General features: G+C 42.4%; 1 protein-coding gene across 2 annotated transcripts in view; it reads left to right on the plus strand.

Annotated features, from left to right (window-relative positions):
- LOC117043333 (ADP-ribose glycohydrolase MACROD2-like) overlaps positions 1-22,909 on the plus strand; it is a 125,044-nt gene that overhangs the window by 33,638 nt on the left and 68,497 nt on the right. For both annotated transcript variants that reach the window (XM_033142882.1, XM_033142883.1), the window contains 2 exons: positions 8,779-8,841; positions 13,813-13,878. In XM_033142882.1, the coding sequence (XP_032998773.1) occupies positions 8,779-8,841; positions 13,813-13,878 (129 nt within the window). The remainder of the gene's footprint in view (positions 1-8,778; positions 8,842-13,812; positions 13,879-22,909) is intronic.

The raw sequence follows: 22,909 nt of genomic DNA on the forward strand, positions 1-22,909 counted from the left end.
GTCATGCATGCATTGCACGCGCAACGTCGCATCGTTGGAAGGAGGCCATGCGCAGAGACCAGCATGCTGTGGCTTCAATGGTTGGTGGCTCCTTCTCTCTCATGCAGGATCAGCCCCCCTGCCTTTCCCCATCCTCCAACAGGAAGATTTGATGAGCTCATGGTGATTCTGAATCCAACCCTTTGTCAGTATACATACCCATTCACTAGATCTGTGCATTTTCATGACTACTGACTGAAGAGAAGTGAAATCCTAAGTAGCAGCATCTGAAGCTGTAACCTTGAACACATTTAATAGGATGTGAACCCAGTTAAGCACAGTGGGACTTACCTCTGAGTAAACATGCATAGGATTGCACCGTGAATGGCTTGAAATGTTGGCCCCATTTATTCTCAAGGCCATTATACTGAAAATAATCTTCATTATCTCACTGTTTTTGTGGTCAAGTAAGTGAACAGTGTTTATGCCTCCGCCTTTAAGAGCTGTGAGGTTGTTCAGACAAGGCCCCTTGATTAATGGGAATTTAATGAAGTGGCTGCTGCAGCAGCGAAGCAAGGAGACCTCCAAAGTTGTTTTGGCTAGCCGGGCACATCACATGTCCAAGGTTTCCTGGAAATCAAACACAGGAGCTTTAGGTAAGCGTCTAGTAGGAAATTGCAGCTGAAGCAGAGGCTCTGCAGGTGTGTGTTCTTAGTTTGAGTCCAGAGAGTTTGTATTGATTCTGCATTAGTAATGGAACCGCCGTAGCTGATCATGCTTGTTTCCTAACAATTCCTTCACAATTTATAAATAACTGTATTTGAACAAAGACGCCACAAGATTCTGCTGCTTTCTCCTGGGAAAGAGGGCTGCCCTGCGTTTCCTGCCACTTGACAAAGTAGGAACAAAACAACAGGAATCTTGTTTCCTGAGAACAGTGTATACCTTCTCCCATAATGCTTGGTTCAAGAGGGGTGAGAGGTATTGAACCCCGTAGAGACAAAACAGCAAAGCATCCCATGAACTCAAGTTCAGGTTGTGAATGCCTGCCCAGTGCCTTTGTCTTCTCAGGCCTCTTTACTTTCTGAAACCTTTGAGAATAAACCTTGGTGGCTCATGTTTTCTTTCTAGTTTTACCCTGGATTATTACACAGCTGTTGCTGAGGGAAGGAGATTTGTGGGTTTCCCCCCTCTTTTTTGCAAGCAAGTGCAAAGAGCAGCCTGACAAATTGATAACCTTGTGCTAAATTCTGCCTCAATGTTGAAATAAGCTGTTAGGACTGTGAGCACACTATTGGGCTCAGAAAACTGTTTAACAATTACGAATTCTGCTACACCTCAGTTGAATATGCTTCCTCCCCCTCCCCCCCCCCCAATTCACTGCCTTGGCCCCCTTTCCCTACCATCAGGTTACAGACCAAGCTGTAATTAAAACTGACCCAAATCATTATTTATTTCTGAATATGAAAAGGTGTGGAAGATTCTGTACATCAGGCAATTGTCCTGATGATTAATTTTAAGATATTTGTTGGGGCTCTCTTTGAGGACAATGGAAGGGGGCGGGGAGAGAGAGAGTTTTTTTATATTAAATTTGGACATCTTCTGTAACTGGAATAGTCTGAACTCCAGCTCTGTTTTCTACCAGCTGTTTGTGATTAATCACAATGCATGTATTTAACACAGAAAGCACCACACAATTGTGTTGCTTAGATTTTCAGAATATTTCTGGAAAAGGTGTTGTGTATTGCCTGAGACACAAATGTTGACTTGTGTCAGCTCAACATGAATGTCCAGGAGGCTCAATTTTGTGCTCTGAACTCAAATAAATTGTAGATGTGCTTTGGCTGGTAACTGGCCCATGGCTTCATTATGTTCTGCCACACCTTTGTCTGCTTGATAGGCATTTCCCATCTGGCCACTGAATACAACTGGTGGGGTAATGTTGTTGGACCTGCAGGTCTGCAGTCTAGGTAATCTATAAAGCCTTAAATGGCTCAGGATCACAATACCTCAAGGACTGCCTTATCCATATGAACCTCACCGGACCTTGAGATAATCTTCTGAGGCCCTCCTTCCTGTGCCTCCTCGAGAGGTCTGAAGGGTGGCAACATGAGAACGGGCCTTCTCTGCAGTGGCTCCCCGTCTGTGGAATGCTCTCCCCAGAAAAGTTCACCTGGTGCCTTCATTATACACCTCTAGACGCCAGGCAAAAACATTCCTTTTTAACCAGGCCTTTGGTTGATCTGATTAACATCCTATGCCCTTTTAAAAATGTGGCTCTTTTGGGGGGTGGGTGGGAGGTGTTATTGGGTTGTTTCTATTTTAATTATATATATTGTAGTTTTTGTGTTGACCTTTTTTGTGAACTGCCCTGAGACCTCCAGGTATAGGGTGGTATATAAATTCAATCGATCAATAATCTTGGAGCCCCACAAGTGCTACTGTCCCTTCCCCTCCCCACCCCTGTTCCCTGGCATGATATTATTCAATGGCCCTTTCCTATGCCAGAGAAGCATCATGCCCGAATGACTAAAACAATCAGTAGTGGTTTGAGAAACCCACTGGCATCAGACCCCTCAAATCCTACTGGCAGCCTTTGGATCTTCTTAGGAGCCAGTTACATGCTATTAACTAGTGGTCTAGTGAGGGGACTGATGCTTCTGTGACCAGGACCGGTGCTGGGGCTTCTTGCGCCGTAGGCGAACCACCTTCTGGCGCCCCTCGCCAAAGCCTGCTTTAGCGGGAGGTGGGGGGGTGGAGAGGCAAGCAGCAGTTTCTCCGCTGTAGCGGAGAAGCTGCTGCTCGCCCGTCCCGCCCCCCGCCAAAGCCTGCTTTAGCGGGAGCTGGGGTGGTGTAGGGGGCAAGCAGCACCTCTCTGCTACAGCGGAGAAGCTGCTGCTAGCCCGTCCCACCCCCCACCCCCCGCCCAAGCCTGGCCAGCGCCCCCTCCATTTTGGCGCCCTAGGCAATTGCCTAGTTCGCCTAAATGGATGCGCCGGCCCTGTCTGTGACACTACATCCCTCACCACCTAGGTTACATATGAACCCTGGGAAGCATGTAGGATGGGCCATCCATAAGTGCTTTTGTTGCACTTTGAGCAATGGGTGACATGGTTACATCTCATATTATCTCCAGGGCACAGCACAAGAGACGCTGATTCTGGGGAAGCAGTATTCCTACCAAGAGCTGAATGCCCCCAGAGGAAAGCTTGCAGTTGAGGTGTTGCGTTTCCTTTATATAGACCACTTGCACAGTAGGGCATAACTTCTGACTGCCAAAATAGGAAGAAAGCATCTTAGCATTTCTTAAAAGCTGTGCAACGAAGGAAAAATCAAATGGCCAGGCAGCAGGTTGCTAAGTTTTTTTCGGCTTTCTATGTTCGTGATGGGATCAGTAAGTGGTATGACAATGCATTCTCTGGAGAGCTGTTACAATGAAAGTGGAAAATGCTGAAACCCTCTCTCCTGTTATAGCTCTGAGATTACTTTCTGCTTTCTACAAAATTCTTGTTTCATCCTCTCCCATCTGACCTCCTGGCTTATTATTGCATCAGCTGTTTCATTTGGGGGCTGCTACTGCAGCATATGCATTTAGCCTTGCTCTCTTTGCATACTGAGTGCCACTCCTTAAAAATGGTGGAAAAGAATGCAGGCTTTAGCAAGTTTCTGTATTTTCTATTTTTAGTGGATGAGCCTCTTGTCTTCATTGTGAATGAAACAGCTGTTTACCAAACACTGGGTTGCCTGCTTCTTCTAGCTATAGATGTGCATATCAACCCTTAAATTCCTTTAGTGTCATTAAAGAAATTGGGGGGGGGATACTAATTGTATTCAGTGGCCGTTTTGGCAAAGGGAAAAGAAGGCCCCCAGCCAGAAATCTGTATTCAGTGAGTGATGGGCTTGTTTTGTTGGTGCTGTGCTACCGTAACTCACAGTCTCCTGTTTTAAAATGGTTTCTTTCTCCTCAGAAAGGCAGACAGATGTTTCTGTTTGGCATTAGATATAACTTGGAACCATTTAAATTTCCTTGTCTGAAATGATGCACGGTGTCATGCACCGCATTTGCTATCATATTTGGAAGGAGTGACAGATTACTACAAATCAATTATTGTTTAAGGGAGAGGAGGAGATATTGTGAAGCAGTTGTCACCTAAATAAAAATTATATAATTTCCAGCTTCTGCTGTAGCAGACAGAAGGCAACAGAAGATATTGTCAAGTTGAGGCAAAGGAACAGATATTTTTATTACTAATGGTGTAATCAGGACAGACGCCAGACAATAAGTTTGGATTTTCCATTGCTACTACAGAGTGAATGAGAGAGCGAGAGAAATAAAGCTAGGAAACAGACACATGTTTTTGCCTCTTTGCTTGAGACATGCACTATTTAAAACCTTTCCATTTGCTTTGATTCTAGTGTCAGTAGAGACACATAATTAGGAAAAGGTTCTTCATCAATAAAAGATGTTCAGTGAAAGACTGTCATTTGCAAACATGTTTTTTTCTTTTAAATATTTGTGAAGGTTTAAAAAGGGGGGCTTCTTTAGATCTCTGTGTACTATTTTCCTATAACAGTTCTTTACCACCTCTCTTTTTATATATATATCTCCTTTGCCTCTATGCAAGAAGCCCTGCCACTTTGACTATACATTGCCAATAAATTGCCTCTATCCATATGCTTTGGGTATCATTTTATGAAATACGTTATGCAGCTCTGGTATAATTGAACCAAGTCATCTGACAGATAAATTTGCCTATTGCAAATGTTACTGGGATAGTTTGACGCATGCTTCCACATTACTTTTTCTGTGTCACCTCTGTAGCCCCCGCAGCAAGAAAGGGGATATTGCAGTCTGTAAAAGGTCACATGTGTGTGTCTGGCAATGCTTTGGGAGGCTTCACTGTCATTCATGTGCCGGAGACTCTGATCTGAACTTTTGAACGTTGCAAAGATGTACATCTGTCTCCATTTTCTACTTACATTGAAACCAGCCTTGTGTATGGCCCTGGCATAGGTCATCATGTCCTGGAATATCTTTGAAAAGTAGGCTGAATAAATGACACGGTGACAGCCTGAATGAGTACATACTGAATCATTCTCCAAAGGCTTGGTCAACATGAGCATATTCACCTTGAACTGACCAGGGTGGGCAGGGAGGAAGTCTGCATTGTAGACTCAGGGAATCTAAAACAATTGTTGTGTCAGTCAGGACTGAAATTCCTATAGAAAACATGCAGGGTTGTGGCCACCACTTCTGGCTTAGTTACTCTAGTGTGACATTTACCCTCTTTAACATAACGTGTTGCGCTTGGAATTACTCAGAAGGTGTAGTAACATTACTAATTGCATGCCACATGGCCATTTAAGTGTGGATGCCATAGCATTGATTGAACACTTTTTAAAACTATTTTGTGAGCAACCCCCTAGAACAGTGCTCCTTTGCCATAAGTAGATCACACATGTGATATCAAGACCACAGTGAATAACCTGAAAGTTCCACTGCTCTGAATATATGTAGGAGAAGAGCAAAATATACATTATTATCAGTAAATGTATTTCAATGTGACAGCCAATCTTTTGGCCAAAGAAACTTTGTTGCAATAGTAGGAATAAGCTGAAGTGCTTTTGTGCTTCACTAGCAACGGGTGATTTATTACAAACTCGATGGAAGATACTAGAGAAAAATTTAAGTAGCACAACACAAAATTGCTCTGTGCTGCTATTTTGCTACTTTGATGTTGGCTGCTTTTGTGGTTTACGTTTATGATTTTAATAATACGTGGTATTTAATTTTGATATTTTTTTTGTAACCAGCCCTGCAACCATTTTGTTGAGGTTTTTATTTTTTGATTCAATTTCTATACTGCTCTTCATCCAAGGTTCACAGGGTGGTTTACAATATAAAAACACAACGTAGTAACAAACAAAACAATAACAGCCACGCACACAGTTTGAAAGGCCATAAACTGTTTAATTAGTCGAAGGCCTGGGCAAAGAGGAATGTTTTTGCCTGGCACCTAAAGATATGCAATGAAGGCACCAGGCTGCAGGTTCCCTACCCATATCAACGTTTTATTTCTTTACAGGAAGATCAGTCTGTGGGTCACTCAGTATTTTTTTCTTCTGCCTCTACTGGTAGGAACTTAACGCTATTCAAAAGAAGTATGTATATGAATCTAATCCATGTGCTGTAAAACTGCAAAGCACCATGAGTAAACTTGCGTGATTAAGGTACAGGATGTTAAATGAATAAACAAACAGAACAATCCCAAAACTATATTAAAAATGCTTGAATTTAGAAATATTGGCCAAAAAAAATCCATCATATAGCATGGCTTTTGAAATACGCCATTAAGGCACAACAAAAGGTATTAGGTTGTATCCAAGTTTAGTCCTACTTAGCGTAATTTAGTCATGCTCATTGGTTGCTGACGCTTGCATCCAATGTAATTCTACGTACGCCTCCCATCAGCACAGTAATTTCTACTTGCAGGATGGAACCCTTTCCTCCCCCTGTGACCCTTAAATTTGTTCTGGGGGGTTATTCCAATCCTCCAGAGCAGATTTGATGAGGACACACAGAGGTGGGAAAAGGCTCAATGCACAAATGAAAGCCTTTGCACTGATGTGATGTGTTAGTTTTGCTACCACCCTCAGTGCTGGAATAAACCCTGTGGCGGCCCCTAGGCAGTCAAAATCTCGGGAGGACCCTAGCATTGAACTAAGAAAGCTTGATTGTGATTTTCTTTCAAGATCAAATCAATATTATTTGGATCCTTTGTTACAGGGGCCCTAAAAGGCATGGGGCTTATAGGCTGGTGCCTACTCTGCCTATTTAGTAATCCTGCGCTGACCGCCCTGTGCATTTACTCTGCGTAGAACTAACACTGGCTACAACCCATTGCTGAAATAAGTAACATTGAATACAATGAAAAATAAATATTTACTTTCTAGTGTTGTTCCACTTTCCTTTCTAGTGTTGTGCCACTTTGCTTTGTACACATCATCAGTTGTGGTGTGCTAAAGATACAGCTCTTATTGAAGACTGATGATCATCCACATTTTATTTTATTTGTTATTTTATTTGTTATTTTATTGCAGGCTGAAAACCACTGAAGTACTAAGAAATTACTAGAGCTTGCCATCCATTTAGGTCAGCTGAAATCAGTGCGAGGTGTTATAAGTCAGCTAAAGGTCCAAGGGTCCTCGGCATGACTCTACTGAATGTAATGCCACGGCACTGATTTATACCAGTTGAGAATCTTTCCCCCATTGCTGATCTGAATGTAACTGCAGGATCTGTAGTTGGGAGGGGGGAAATTAAGTCCTCTACACTAGCTCCATCTGGTGGTTTTTTAAAATGTGCAGACTGCAAAGAAGCTAAAAGAGCGAGAAAACCGGTTGTTTGTAATGACTACTAGCTGAATAAACAATTCTGGTAAATGCAAAATGTTCCCTTTGTGGACATTTACCCTTCCTTCCTTCCTTCCTTCCTTCCTTCCTCCTTCCTTCTTTCCTTTCTCCTTGGCATAAAGCTGTTATCATGCTTCTCTGTGCTGTGTGGGCTTTCAGGTGTTAAGGCACAGACGTGGTAAAGGAATGGGGTATATGAATTGCAATACTGAAAAAGAAGCAGAGCAGGAGATACAATCATAGCAGCGCGAGAGGGAGGATTGATGTGGATCATTACCAAGCCTTTTGCAAGATCAGCTGATGTACATCTGCAAATGAATTTCACTCAGTTCATTTTCTAGATAAATTTCTAGCATCTCTCTTTATACCTATTCCTTTTCAGAGCTCTCCGTCTCTCTCACACACACAGTTTCGCAACATTGTTCAAGCAATTACTCTGCTGTCTTATTATTATGGCCATTTGAGCTTAGGGGTTCCAGACTAGTGGAAACAGCAGTTACCTGGTTCATTCAGGCTACAGTTCAGGAACTTCGTGCTCTCCACATAGCATCCTCTTATGCTGAAGCCTTTTCTTTACTTCTGGGATTCAAGAAGCAGGGAAAAGAATGTCACTCGAAGCCAGGGAGGGTGATTCCAGCCAGCGAAACTTAGCCACACTGCTGCATTTTGTCTTTCCGCCTCACACCGCCTTCATTTGTCATGCATTTTTTATAACGTGTTGAGCATCCTGAAGGGTTCAGATGCAAGGTGAACATTTTGACAGTTTTATCCAGGATTTCTGCATGCTACGTAGCCTTGGTTTTAATGAGTTTTCCGTGTTTCAAAAATGTAGCTATATTAAGACATTTTCTAGAGTGGTCTGCACTTTTATTGGAGGAGCAGCAGACAGCGTGGCTTGAGTCCAAAATAGTGCAAGGTTGTTTCCACTTAAGCAAGGATGCTTTCAGTAGCAGGCCCCTGTGACCCCTAAAGATTTGGGGACCCGCCAAAGCAGCTGAGAAAGTCGGGGAAGGCAACAGCTGAATGACGTTGGCAGTGTTCCCCAAACATGTATGGAAGTACTTTCCATTCGTGCATAGAAAGAAAACACAATTGCAAATTATCCTGCCTGGTATGGAGTCTTTATGGAGGCCCGTAAAGCACATACAGATGAGTATAGGTTTACAGGCAGTGCTGTCGAATGCTGCAAGCTGCTTCGATCCGCCACACTGTTAGGGAAGTGAATGTTATTAACTATTTACTTTTGCCATTTTTCACTTCTGAATATCCTCCTTTTTTGTTACAGATCCTGCCATAAATCAGAAGCTTTATTTGCTGCAGTTATTCCCACATTGCCTGATTAACTAATAAACTATATTTCATAACTTTTGTCGTTGTTTCTGGCAGGTGACAACGTCACGGAGGCAAAGCAAAGTGCTGATGAAATCGAGAGTCAGAGTCAAGAAGCAGGTTTGTGTTGTGCTGTGCTCTGTTAAAGCATTCTATCACTCAGGCTTTCCCTACCTTGGTGAACAATAATCCTAGTCAATGCTATTGACTGAAAACGTTTGTACATTTTCACCGGATTAAGTCGAGGCTTTTGCAGTTCTCCTGTTGGAGACCAGAGCCCTATTCATTATGAATGAATGTATTCCTTCCAGCCCAGGAATGCAGTCTTTCCTGTTAGTAACTGGCAGCACATTCCCTTCTTAAGGTGGAATAGATCCTAGAAACCCTGTAAATGGGAAATGTTTACAGCAGTATCGTATAAGGTTCATACATCAAAGAAGGAAAGGAATGTGGAGAAAATAAGCTGAAGGAGATGAAGGAGCTTTTCTGCCTTTAGTAAACCTACAATTTATCATGTATATTTAACTTCTAAGTAACAATTTTTCTGCGCGCTGCTTTACAAATTGGATTACTGACATTTCAGAAAGATTTGGTGAACAAATATTCAAACCTTGAAAAATAAGCATCATTCAAAGCTCATAAAAGCAGTAGGGATGAACTGTGGGTGTCATTCAACCAGGTTGCACTCAGAGTAGACCCAGCGAAATCAGTGGACATAGCTTAGTCATCTTCAGTCACTTTAGTGGGATCTACTCTGAGTAAATCTTAGTTCAAACCACCCCATGTTTAAAATTTCTGAATTACATATTAAAAGTGAACTTTTTACAGAAAAAACGTCGTGCTTCCATTCAAAGCGGGTTATTTTCCTTTCCTGTGATTTTAGGTTTTTGAGGGGTAGGAGCTGCCCAGAGTGGCCTCAGCACAACAAAACTATCAAAGTAACTACCTTGTAACAAGTAAAAATTGTTTGAAAGCCCTTATCCCACTGCTGCATTATATACTGGGTTATTTTTCATGTACTTCAAATAGCATACTCTTCATCTTGTCTGGCCCACCTAACCAGCACTAATGGTATATTCTGTTGCTTGCACATATTTAATTCAGGCAGCACGACCCATCTTTTAGTGAAAACTTTTCTATCAGCTCTGAAAGCTTTTATTAATACCTGGAAGCTACAGCAGGAGAGGTCCAATCACTCAATGCAGTAGAGCGAAGCAGCCAAGCTATCCAGCCTACATTACTGAGTCATTTGGTCTGTGTATACGGCATTGTAGCTGTTTCTAAAGAGTTGAATTTATGTTACAGCAAAATCCCCTTCCATTCCTGCCCCTTGTTATGGTCTGCAGGAGAAGCACTGTGTATGAAACTCGATCACCCTTCTGCCATAGAATTCTGTTGACTCCGATTATCCAACTATATATTCACAGTTGCAATGTTCTCTTGATGCTTTCTGATTTAAGCTGGTTTTATCTATCAATCCGTCTTTAGGCTGGGTTTTTTTTTAAATGCCTGCTTAGTGAGCATCTACACATGTGCAGTCATGCACTCAGTTTTCATTGGGACTCATTTTAAATCTCATTTTATTTTAAAAAATGGCAAGAGCTCTATTCAAATCCTGCCAAGATGTGGTTTTCTTTTTGCTGTATCAAATCTAAATGTTAGAAATGGGCCTGAAAAGTATAGCTTTTTATAAGTCACAGGTAGAATGTCTAGAGAATAAGGGCCAGGCCTTTAATGATTGAAGTTATGACCTAGGTGCACCTAACTTCTTTTTCCCCTGTTGTCTTATTGCCAGCTCTTGAAATAAAGGACAAAATAGATGCTGTGCATTGGAGCATCTTGCTCAACTTTTCTTTCATGTGGGAATGAGCACTGCATGTGTTTTCTGACATGAGACATGCCACTTGAAGTCTTCCACATACGATTTCCTGCTGCCAAGTCCTCTCTCCAAGCAATGATATCTAATCACCTGTAGACTTACATTTACACAAGACATTTAATATTGAGTGCCACACTGGGCTGCTTTTGTCTGCCATTTTTTCTTTGCCTGCCCAACACTGGTACAATCTGTACCACTGTGTGTCATGGATTCTAATCAATATTGATCCAGAGTAGATTCCTTTGTATAGTTAGCATAGTAACAACTTAAACACGTTGCAGGATTCCCTCCCCAAAAATAGACCAGAGGCAATTGTATTTCATCCAGCAGAGCTTTACTGCTGCTGAAGGCAAATGAGCATAATGGTCAAAAATCCAATACATTCAGGATTAGCACTGTCCATAAGAAATCCAGTTGCAGCAGACGTAACTTAAAATAAGTCTCAAACCTTAACACTAAGCATCTATGTACAGAACACCACACCAGAAGGAAGAGAGATAGAAAGAAAAAGTGAAACCCAGGCTCCTTCTGGCCTTATTATTATAGTCAGCATGACCTTGACAGAAAGAGATAACAGAACCCGTTTAAACCAGCTGTACTCAGCTTCTCTGAAGGAATAACCCAAACATCAGGAACCTTCTGCTTGCTTCTTTCACACAGAGAAGCTTCCAGAACCCTCTTGAATTACCGGTAAGTGGAATAGGAAAGATCAATACTCTCATCAGATCACATCAGATCAATACTCTCTGCACCAAGAAATGCAAACTGACACTGTGTACATGTGGTTTGCAGGCATTTTGCACCATCATTTCTACTGGCATATTTGGTGAAGAAAAACATACTTAATTTTATACACTGATTCCCCCCCCTTTTTTTAATTCGTTAAATTCATATACCACCCTTCATCTGAAGATCACAGGGCATAATCTTCATCTGAAGATTACAGCATAACAATTTAACACAAAATCCATATCATAATAAGAACCAAACAAACCCCAAATAACCCCTCCTATGCACATTTAAAAGGCCATAGATAGTTTAATCCGCCAAAGACCTGGTTATACAGGAACATTTTTGCCTAACACCTAAAGATATGGAATGAAGGCACAAGATGAGCCACCCTGGGGAGAGCATTCCATAAACAGGGAACTACTTGAGAAATGACCCGTGAAAGAGGCACACAAAGAAGGGCCTCAGATGATGGTCACATGTCTGTTCATATGGGGAATGGTGGTCCTTGAGGTATTATGGTCAGGGGCATAGGAAGAGGGGGGCGGTGGGGGCAGCCTGCCTTGGGTGCCATCTCTGGGGGGAGTGACAAAAAGATTGCCTCACCCCGCCACTGTGCATGGAGCATTGCTCTGCCCCCCTCCCCGGTGCACATCATGGCCGCCGCTCCAGGTGCCCATGCAGCTAACTCCGCCACTGATGGCGGTCCTGATAATTATGGCGCCTCCACTTTAAGCAAGCAGGTGCCACTTGTCTCAGCAGTGTGCCACAGTGGTTTATTAAACTTACATTCCCCAGCCCACCCCACGGTAAGCTGCGGCTGCAGTTTATCCTGTGAAGTCCAAAGACCTCAGCTATTGTGCAAAGCACTGGTGTGCAATTGAGTGGAGGGCACGGCCGTCTAAAAATAGGAAGCATTATCGCCAAACAAATTTGACCATCAGGCTGCAAACCTATCCTCACTTTTCAAATCCCATTTAACGCGGTGAGACTTACTTCTGAGAAAGCTTGCAGACATAGGCTTGCCACTATCAAGCTGCAATCCTATACACACTAGGAATAACTGCCATTGAGAAAAATGGTCTGAACAACAACAAGCAACACGTCGGCTAATAATATACTGAGAATATTTTTATAACACTATACTGTTTGAAAATTCATAAACAGAAGATGTATAATATGTGCATGGAGTCACAAAGTAATAAGAATCAAATAAATGTCCCATGTACAGGAATGGTAGGAGTGGTAAGTCACTGTCAAAGATCACTGAAATGGAGGCAGAATGCCTCTCCACAGTCATATCCTACAAACCTGAGTTGAAGGATGCTCCAAACATCACAATAGGGTGCTCCGAGCACAGCAGCAGACAGTACAGTTCTTCCAGGATAATGAACTGTTTCAATGATAAATCTTCACCAGCTGGCAATAATATGAAAGGAAAACCATTACATTCAAATACAGTCCAGTGAAAGAAAGGACAGGACTGCATGTTAACCAACCAATAATAAATACATACCAAATTAATATTCCCCAAAGGTACATCAAATGGCCATTGAACAAAACAGGGCTCATTCGTGAGCTGTCAGTCACATGTGTCCCCCCCCCCTTTTTCTTTTTTATTTTACAAGGTGCAGCCACAGGTGCTGCAGTCTAAATGGAAGGAGAAGCTTCTTAACTATTTCCCTTTGGGTGATTTTTCAATTAAAAATTGCCCCCAAGTTGCTTTCCCACCAATTAAATGAAAAGATAATGGAAAATACCTATGTTAGAATGAAACAAGAATGGCCAGGAAAACTGTGGGCTACTCTTTGATCAGTTAAATTGACGGCATTTTGCAAATCTTCAAAATGCATTGTATATGTTAATGGAGCATAGTATTCATATTTTTATACGAACTGTTTTTCGCTCCCTCCATCTGCACCCAGGTTGTAAATATGTGTTATTTTTATAGACAATATTTATTAAAGAAACGACAGCCACTGCTGCGTCTTGATTCCCAATGGAAACACGAACCTGGATGAGCTCCTGGAACCCCCGAAATCTTGCTACTTCTCAGCAGAGATTGGGGGTTGCACACAACCTTTGTAACAGTATTGTACAGAAAGTTGGCTTTTCTATGAAGTGTGTGCTTTAGGCTTTGTTTATTTTGATACTGGGATCAAAAAAGAAGCAGCAAATGTCAAGATGAACATCTTTCTAAGTGTCAAAATGGGGAAAGAAAACATGCTAAGAATATGTAAGTGTGCTGTGAATTAGAATGAGTAAAAATGCTCTTACTTTGTGGAAGAATCAGTCAAATAAGCGAAGTAGTTGCACAGCATTCCTTTGTATCCATATTACTGTCCCATGGAAGAAAAGGACAAAGGCCTAAAGCTAATGACATGAATAACATATGCATTTGAGAGCAGGTGTAACAGTTTACAATCATTACTAAACTCAATTTATAATCTAATAAGCGTAATTTTTCTCTTTAAAAAAAACAGATGAGGCGAAACCTACCGTTGTAAACAGCTCAACAGATGGAGGAGAGAACGTTTGCAAGGAAAAAGGTACAGATAATAAAACTGGCTTAAAAAATATCAAATCCCCAAAGGGGATTTTATAAAGCAGTATTTTCTGTTAAACCGAGGAAAACCCAGGTTCAAGCTTTAAAGGCCAGATGTCAGATAAACACTTCTGGGATGTCTTTTAGAAAATTCTTTTTAATGAACCACTTGGCATCATAGCTGTGCCAGTATGGATCGATGCCATGCATTTTCATCTACAATCATTATAGATTTCCCATAAAAATATCATCAGGGTCATAGAAAAACTCCGGTGCCGAAATCTGCAGGAATGTTCACGTACAAAGGTTTATGTCTGCCTTCGTTGTTGCATGATAGAGGGCTTCAGTTAGCTCTCTGGTGACATGGCAGCAAAAGAAAAGATAAGGAGAAGGCTATAAACGCAACATGCAGAGTTGGAGAATGAAGGCGCAGCTGAGAGAGGGAAATTACTATTTATTTTCTGTAGACTGTGCTGGGCACTCTGATCATTTACTCTGTGATTAAATATTTAAAAGTCACGGGATGGGGGGGGACGCAAGTGACAGCAAGTTTAGAAAACAAAGAAAGAGAGACTACCTAATTTAAATGTTTCCAGCTGAGTTTTACCCTGTTGAGTTGTTTGGTTTTCAGCAAGGAGTGTGACAAAGAGCCATACTGAACTTGACACTTGTATGGTATCACACCATTAATTGCTTACACTTTCTTTTAATTCTTCTGGGTTCCTCGGCAAGGAGGGTTGCGGAACATGGCTTATAAAATTGTAGCTGTGCATAATTCAAAGCAGGAAGTTTCTTGTTTGTAATGAATATGGGCCACAAGTGTAGTCTTCAAGAAAGACTAAATAGAGAATTTGACTGTTTTCTTTTCTTTTCCTGAGATAACACAATGATTACCAACCACTAATCTGTTGATGTTAAAAGACACGGTGGTGCTTGTTTTAAAAGTTGTTCATTTGCTTGTTCGGTGGGAGCCTTTTGCCCTTGATTTTCTGAAATATCACTTTAAAGCACTTTGGGTTTGTTATTGTTTATTACTCTCCATGCATATCCCCTCCTATTGACATCTGATGTGAGATCTAGTCAAAACCTCAGCTGCAGCAGTATTCATTATGCTCTCAGTTCTGAGTGACAAATCAGACAATTCATTCCACTCTCTTTCTTCGTTTGCTTATCTGAACAACTACTGAAGTTGGAAACTGGAGGGTGATCTCAGAACATGGAGGTGGCACCTACCCTCTGTCCATCCTTGGGTGTCACTTTCCCTGTGAAAGTATTGGATAGTCTCTCTCCCAGCTCACACTCACCCATCCAGGTTTTATATACTTCATTGAAGCTAGAAACAAACACAACCTTGGCAGTAGTTCTCAAACTGAAGTAGGCTTTTTTCAGCTTGCTCAGGTCCAGAGAGGTTCTCCACTATCTCCTGTCATTCCTTGTGTCCTGCCCTGATGTTCTAGAAGGGTGATGAAAGGGGACACATGTTTTATCTGGCTCAGCTGCATCCAGACCCTTGTTGGTTTCCCCCTGCACTGGAGAACTTGCTTCTCCTTCTTGCCCGATGATTTGGTTGCTTCATAAATAGTTGGTCCCTTGTGTCACCCAGCAAAATTAAAGTCACAGGTGCATGCTGGTCGGTAATCACACAGTTCAAAGTTGGAGTCAACTCTTTATTAGCAAAAGCACAATCTCCACGGAACTTGGTTGAATGTCGGGCCTAATGAGCCTAGCAGCTCATTCCCAGTGGTCTTACTCCATGAGAAGCAGTTGCTGAGACTGAAAGACCCTGCCTCCCCACAGCCATCTAAGTGTCCCGTCCCCCCAGGGCTTTTTCCAAGCAATTGTAGGCTGTGTCTGCATCCACTTCTCCTCTTCTGAGAGACAGAGGAAGGGGAGCTTGTTGCAGCAGGAGGGGGGGGGGACACCTGTGACTCTTCAGCAGCCTGGCTCTTCTCTGCTTCTTGGCCTCCCTCATCCCACTTGCCTTCTTCAGCTTCTGCCCTTGATTCTGGACTTCTCTCTGCCACTAAGCTCTGTTACCTCTTCAGCTTCCAATGCCTCCATTTCCCAGTCGTGTCCCTCTTTTCCTTCTGACCACCCATTGTTATCCCCCCACCAATCCCCTGGCTCTGAGCCTTCTTCCCTTGGTGGTTTCCCAGCTGGTTCCTCCCACCACTCCTCTGTCTCCACCAGTCCATGACAGGCCACCTCCTAGATCTTTTTACAACGTAGCATTTACAATTAGACAATGGTTTCGTTCCTGGTGTAAGTTTAGAATTGCCTCCTAAAAGATGAAGAATATATGAAAGTTAGAAAGATAGACATCATCTTCCACATACTCACCTCACCACTTCTGTATTGTTGGGACAAGTTAAGAATGCATTATTTCATGTTACCAGAGGGGGCACTGGAATGCACATCATACTGATGGTAAAGAAAGTACTAGAAGGTTGAATAAAAGTTTTTTTTGTTTGTTTGTTTTTTACAAAGACCAGAAGTATAACAAGGTGTCAGAAGAAAAGCAAAGTTAAAAGCTGAAAATAACACAGGAGGTATGGCCTCTAGCACCAGGCAAATACCTCCTATGGACTTTGATAATGCAAATATTGCTGGAAACTGGGCCCAGGGGGAGGAACTAATCTTTGCAGGCCCAGAAGCAGACACGTCTGAAGAATAAAGAGCTACACGGTCACAGCTCAGCTTTGAGCAGGAAGGCAGATATATATGCAGGGCTTGGGGTACGATTGGCAAACTGTCTACATAGGAGAAAGAAGGGGGGACCAAAAAACCTACCCCTACAGTACCATTTCAATTTTTTGAAGTACACTGGATACTCAGAAATAAATGTATGTGTAATGCAAACTGTTTTATGAAAGGCAGCAAGGGAGAACCAAAGCAGTTTACAAGTTGGTCACACAATTATGCCTAATAAAGACCGTGCTTTATGACAGAGATTTTATGATATGATGTGAGATATGATATGAGATATGATACGTGTTAGTAGACCTAACAGTGAGCTAATGGGAGTGGTTGGGTGCAGGTAGGCCAAAGGCATCAGAATGGCCAGTTCTAATACTTTATTAAGAAAGGCTTACAGAATGCCAGCCAGAGAAACACGGGACCAGGACCGGTGCTAGGGTTTCTTGCGCCCTAGGCAAACCACCTTCTGCCCCCCCCCCCGCCCAAGCCTGCTTTAGCGGGAGGTGGGGGTAGTGGAGAGGCAAGCAGCAGTTTCTCCACTGAACGGAAAAGCTGCTGCTCGCCCGTCCCGCCGCCCGCCACCTGCCCAAGCCTGTTTTAGCGGGAGCTGGTGGTGGTGTAGGGGGCAAGCAGCACCTCTCCGCTACAGCAGAGAAGCTGCTGCTAGCCCGTCCCGCCCCCCTGCCCAAGCCTGGCCAGCGCCCCCTCCATTTTGGCGCCCTAGGCAATTGCCTAGTTCGCCTTAATGGACGCGCCGGCCCTGTACGGGATGGACACCGCAGCAAGAAGATGCCTTGTCTGTGCCCACATTCTTTGTACACAAAGCAGCATACGTCACATTGCCTAGGACTGCCCATCACTCCACCTGCCCAGTTGAGGGCATAGGTGGCAAATGCCCAAGTCTTACAGGTAATTTCCCTTTCTGCGCCCAGAGCCCAGCACTCCAAGCCCATGGATAAGGATGCCATCAAGGCAAGCCAATTCGCTTATATAAATGCAAGTGAACATAAGCAGTATTTTTTTTCTGGGGGAACTCCAGGGTATGCAATACCGGCACCTTCCACCCACCCCACCCCCACAAAAAATGTGGCACGTACTGTAACAACTTCATGGTGAGTACCATAGCCTTTTTTCCTTAAAAAAAACAACAACACTGGATATGAGCATAGAAAAGGTAAAAGGTAAAATTGTGGGGTTATCTTTACTAAGATGATGATGATAATGTTGTTGATGATAATACTTATACCCTGTCCATCTGGCCTGGCCTCCCAGCCACTCTGGGCAGTTCTCAACAGGATATTAAAAACACGATAAGGCATAAACATTAAAAACGTCCCTAAACAGGGCTGCCTTCAGATGTCTTCTAAAAGTCAGATAGTTGTTGATTTCCTTGGCATCTCTTGGTAGTTCTGCCATCCGCAGAGATGCTGACCCAGGAGAGGGCTTTATCTGTAGCTGCCCCTACATTGTGGAATTCGGTTCTCACAGAAGTGCATCTAGCACCTTTGTTGCACAGGTTTCACCGTATCCTGAAGTCTTTATTGATGGCACACTATAGTGTGGCTCCTCCCTAGAAAGGCATGGCATCGACCCTAAAGCACTATGGGAAAGGTGCAGAGAGGAAAAGATGATACATATTCTAGATATGATGCTTTGATCACACAATGACCGCTGAAGGAATAAAACCAGATCCAGACATGAGTGCAGTAACAACTTATAGACGTTTCATCGCATCACCAAACAAGATAGAGAAGAGTCCGTATGCTTCCTATAGATTTCATTTCTGCTCCCACCTCTAAAATCCACTGCTGTTTTTAGCACACTTTTCACCTGTGAAGAGTCAACAAAAGAAGCGTAGTGCAGAACAGCCTACTGATCTATGAGCTGGTGTTTAGCAGCTCAATGTTTCTTTAGGTCTGATCTTGCTTCTTCTCGATTATAAAATAAAATTTAAGCAAGGTCACATTTTGCCTCTCAGCAGGCAAAACGAGTGTCAGGGTGCTGGGTGATATAGGCATAGCTGCACCTGCCTGGTCTTTTGCTGCTACAGAGCTCTTAAAGGAATGAATATATCTAGTTTGCCTAGTTACCATTGTGTTCCCGAAACCTTGCGAATCTCCAGTAAGGACTACTTTGTTCTTTGTTGAGAATGGGGCTCTTTAAAGTAAGAGTGCTAAAGCTAAATAGAAATCAGAAATCGGGTTTATGCTGTAGAAACGTCCTCGGCATTGTTTTCCATACAATAGAGAGTCTCAGCTTTGTGAAAGGGAAAGCATTCTCTCAGCCTACTACCAAGAGGAGGCTTATTAGCTGTCTTCTATTCCTGCTGCTCTCCTACAGGAGCCTATAAGAGGCTCTTCTTGGAGCCTCTGCTACGTTTTCCTGCCCATGGGAGCCAGCTTTCTACTTCTGCGATCACTTCTCACTACCTGCTTAATGGCATTTACCTGATCTGTCGTCTTACAGCAAGATCCAATTAGCCCTGTTAAACTCTCTCCGTCAACTCAAGTCCTTCCCAAAGACACTCACATGGACTCTCCACATCAAGCACAGTCATGTCTATCCAAAGCAGACCAAAAAAGAAAAAGAAAAATCAGATAGCTATGCTGACCCATTGAATTAAGAAGACTGACTAAAAAGTTACAGAACAGACAAAAACATTCAAGTTCAATTAAGTATTTGGTGATAAATGATCATATGAGGCTTTACTAATTAAAATGGATTGTTTCAGACCACCCATAATTTGGCATTTCAAAACCAGGCACACAATTTATGGGTAAATATTCTCATTGACATACAGATCCAGTCTTTGAAATGGTAATTGCAATGCCTCTTCATGCCATCTGATAAGTATAGTTGATATCCTATTGGTGAATTATGAAGACTCACCTTCAAAAAGAAAAGGGGGGGGGAGAGAGAGAGAAAAGGTCCTGGATAATGTACCAACAAGATTTATTAGTGCTAATTTAAAAGAGAACTGAACTGTATATGCATCAATGGCACCGCAGTCCATACAGCCTGAACACCAAATTTTTCCAATGTCAGTAACACTGAGATGTTAGAGATGTGATTTTCTTAGTACCGACTTTCTGCATAATTTCTCAGTATGCCCACATATAAAAAGGTTTTGGAAAGAAATCCTGGGCGAAATTCAAGAAATAACAGGAGCCTAAAGAGATTTTGGTTGGGCCATACAAAAGAAGTCATAGAAGCAGTGGCCTTGAAATGCATTCTTAGTTTGCTAGCAGTAGCATGAATGTGTATCAGAATGGCTCAAAAATTAAATAAATAAAAAGGGATGCTCCGTCATTAATAAAGTGAACTTATTTCTTGGGGGGGGGGCTGTTTTAGAAATCAAGAATTTTTTTAATAATGTATTTATTGAGAGCATTTTTACCCCACCTTCATGTTGTAAAAAGCAACTCCTACAATGTGGTTTAAAGTAATCCCTCAGCATCATTCAGATGATGTGTGTACAAAGCCATTGGCGGGCATTCTCCTCTGAAATTTAAAATCAGAATATAATAGAATATCATATAGAAAACGGAATAGAGTAGACTACCTGAGCTGTTTTTACCCTATTATAAGAACTGCAACTTTAAGAACTGGTGCTTGAGCTTGCTTACCTTACGCCTTCCCTACTTGTCCCCTTTTTCTTCCATGTCGTGTCTTTTAGATTATAAGCCAAAAGGCACAGACTGTCTTACTACTGATCTTTTAAAGCTGATTTTAGAGGGGGGCTTTCAGCTAAAGAACAAAAAAAATACTTTAAATTAAATTAAATAATTTTATAATGATTCCACGCATGTGGATTTAAATATGTTATGCAAAACAGAGCCTAAGAAGGATATTTATTAATGCAGAGTCCAGTTGCTATTGAAATGATTAAAAACTGTCTGGTGCATGACATATATTTTGTATAAATGCAAAAGGGCACTATGTTGGAAAAGCAGGTGTTTGTATCCACACAAAGTTATATTGATGTAGATCCTTTTCCACATTTCAGATTGACCCTCGAATATGTGTAGCATATAAAGGTAAAGGCAAAGGTACCCCTGACCATTAGGTCCAGTCACGGACGACTCTGGGGTTGCAGCGCTCATCTCGCTTTACTGGCCGAGGGAGCCGGCATACAGCTTCCAGGTCATGTGGCCAGCATGACTAAGCTGCTTCTGGCAAACCAGAGCAGCGCACGGAAACACCGTTTAGCTTCCTGCCGGAGCGGTACCTATTTATCTACTTGCACTCTGACGTGCTTTCGAACTGCTAGGTTGGCAGGAGCAGGGACCGAACAATGGGAACTTACCCTGCTGCGGGGATTCAAACCGCCGACCTTCTGATCGGCAAGCCCTAGGCTCTGTGGTTTAACCCATAGGGCCTCCTGTGTAGCATTTATATGTGTAGCATATAAATAATCTAATTATTACTAGCCTGGGTTATTTTGAGTCTGGGACTTGGAAAAGGATTCAGTAGCAGGTTACCATAGTCATCAAATCTTCCATGTCCTAATGTAACGATTTGCGGAGGCGATGGAGTCTCTCACATTATGTAACCCTTCCACATAATGTACTAATTCTAATTCATTACAGCTTAATAAAAGTGTAATTGTGCATTTGAAGGTCAGCTAAATTAAATCATATGTTAATAAATCTTAAAAATAAAGCACCAATTACTACATTTCCAGGTGTTCATGGAAGCCTAGTTTCCTTTGGGAAATACCCTACAGAACCACTTTCCTGTTTTCAATATAGAAATGAAGAAGGTGTCAGTCATCCAGGAAAAATGTTGTATTTATGAGTGAGAGTTCTTAGTTTGTCTCAAGCGGAATTTAATGTTGGCAAATGTTTGTTCAGGTAGCAGCAGAGCTTTCAGAAGCAACAGAAGTCTGAGCAGGTCCTAAAAGTCACATTCAGCCACTTGTTTGTTTAGAAAGAATAACGGGTTGTTTGAAAGGCCAAGAAGAAATATCTTAAACCTAAACTAAGAATGAAACGAGCTTGCAAGCACGTGGAAAAAGATAATATTACAGGGAAGTGAGATTTAAAAACAACTATTTTACACACAGTAACTAGAGTATTTTGACATATTTTCAAGTTTTGTTTTGGGGTTTTTTAGGAGTTATCGGGTGGGGAGGCGAGAAAAACTGAAAAAAGGAGGTGACCTTGAGCTCTAGCTGGGCTTCTGATAGAAAAAGATTGCAGAGGCATTTCTTGTTGAAAAATAGCCATGCACGCACAAAAAAACCCTCTTGGATCAAATAACCTTCACTAGTCAATAGGTCTAGGCTACTCTAGAGCAAAATATACATCAGGAGGCTTAGTTTGGTCACAATCGAGTACAGTTGTACCTTGGAAGTTGAACAGAAGTTTGACTTCCAAAAAGTTCGGAAACCAAAGCGCGGCTTCTGATTGGCTGCAGGAAGCTCCTCAGCCAATCAGAAGTCGCGAAAGCCCCGTCGGACGTTCGGCTTCCAAATATAGTTCACAAACCGGAACACTCACTTCCAGGTTTGCGGTATTCGGGAGCCAAAATGTTTGAGAACTAAGTCATTCGAAAACCAAGGTTCAACTGTCGCTTCCAACGCTAATCACATTAGGTAGAAAATGAGCCAACATAGCCACTAGAGGGCTGCGAAAATTATGGGTCCCAGGCTTTTTTAGACTCATCTACCCATGTTCTATCTGAGACCAAAGGGGCACATTGGTTGTCAGATGTGAACTTTTTTTTTCCAGCTCTCCTACCCCAGTAAATAACTAGGACTGTGTCAGAGGTGCCTTGGTGCACTGCCAGCCATGCCACTCCTCTCAAATAGTGAGATAACTATTCCCCCCCCCAAAAAAGCCTGGTCCTCTGAATAAATATGACCCAAAATGGCTTCCAAAGCCATTGCTTTTCAGCACTAGTGCCCAAACTGCAGTTCTGTGGCCCCACTGAAATAACTACTGCACAGCTACCACAGAGGAGATGATTTAGGAACCGCTACTCAGAGGGCAAAAGCCCTCAAATGCTTGCTGCTACAAGCTGAAACTTTCCATACTAAGTTAAGCTTTGATCTTTGCATTTTAAGTGTATGTGTATGATGTCACATCTAAGGTCTGCCTGTCATATTCTTATGAGTGATCCTCTTCTCCCTCCTTTGATCTGGTAAGAGAACAGACCTCCACACTTCCCCTTAGCAAGCAGCCTGAGAATCTTTACCAAAGTAGTGGAGAGTTGTGTTCCAGACATTTTGCTGCACACCACCCAAACTGGCCTGCATGTGTACAGGGAAATACCTGTTTTGTATTTTCAGACCTGTCCTGAATTTACTTTTTAAGAATGGGTAGGCTGTAGACACC

This window comes from Lacerta agilis, chromosome 3, assembly GCF_009819535.1.
Source record: "Lacerta agilis isolate rLacAgi1 chromosome 3, rLacAgi1.pri, whole genome shotgun sequence".
NCBI classification, from domain to species: Eukaryota; Metazoa; Chordata; class Lepidosauria; order Squamata; family Lacertidae; genus Lacerta; species Lacerta agilis.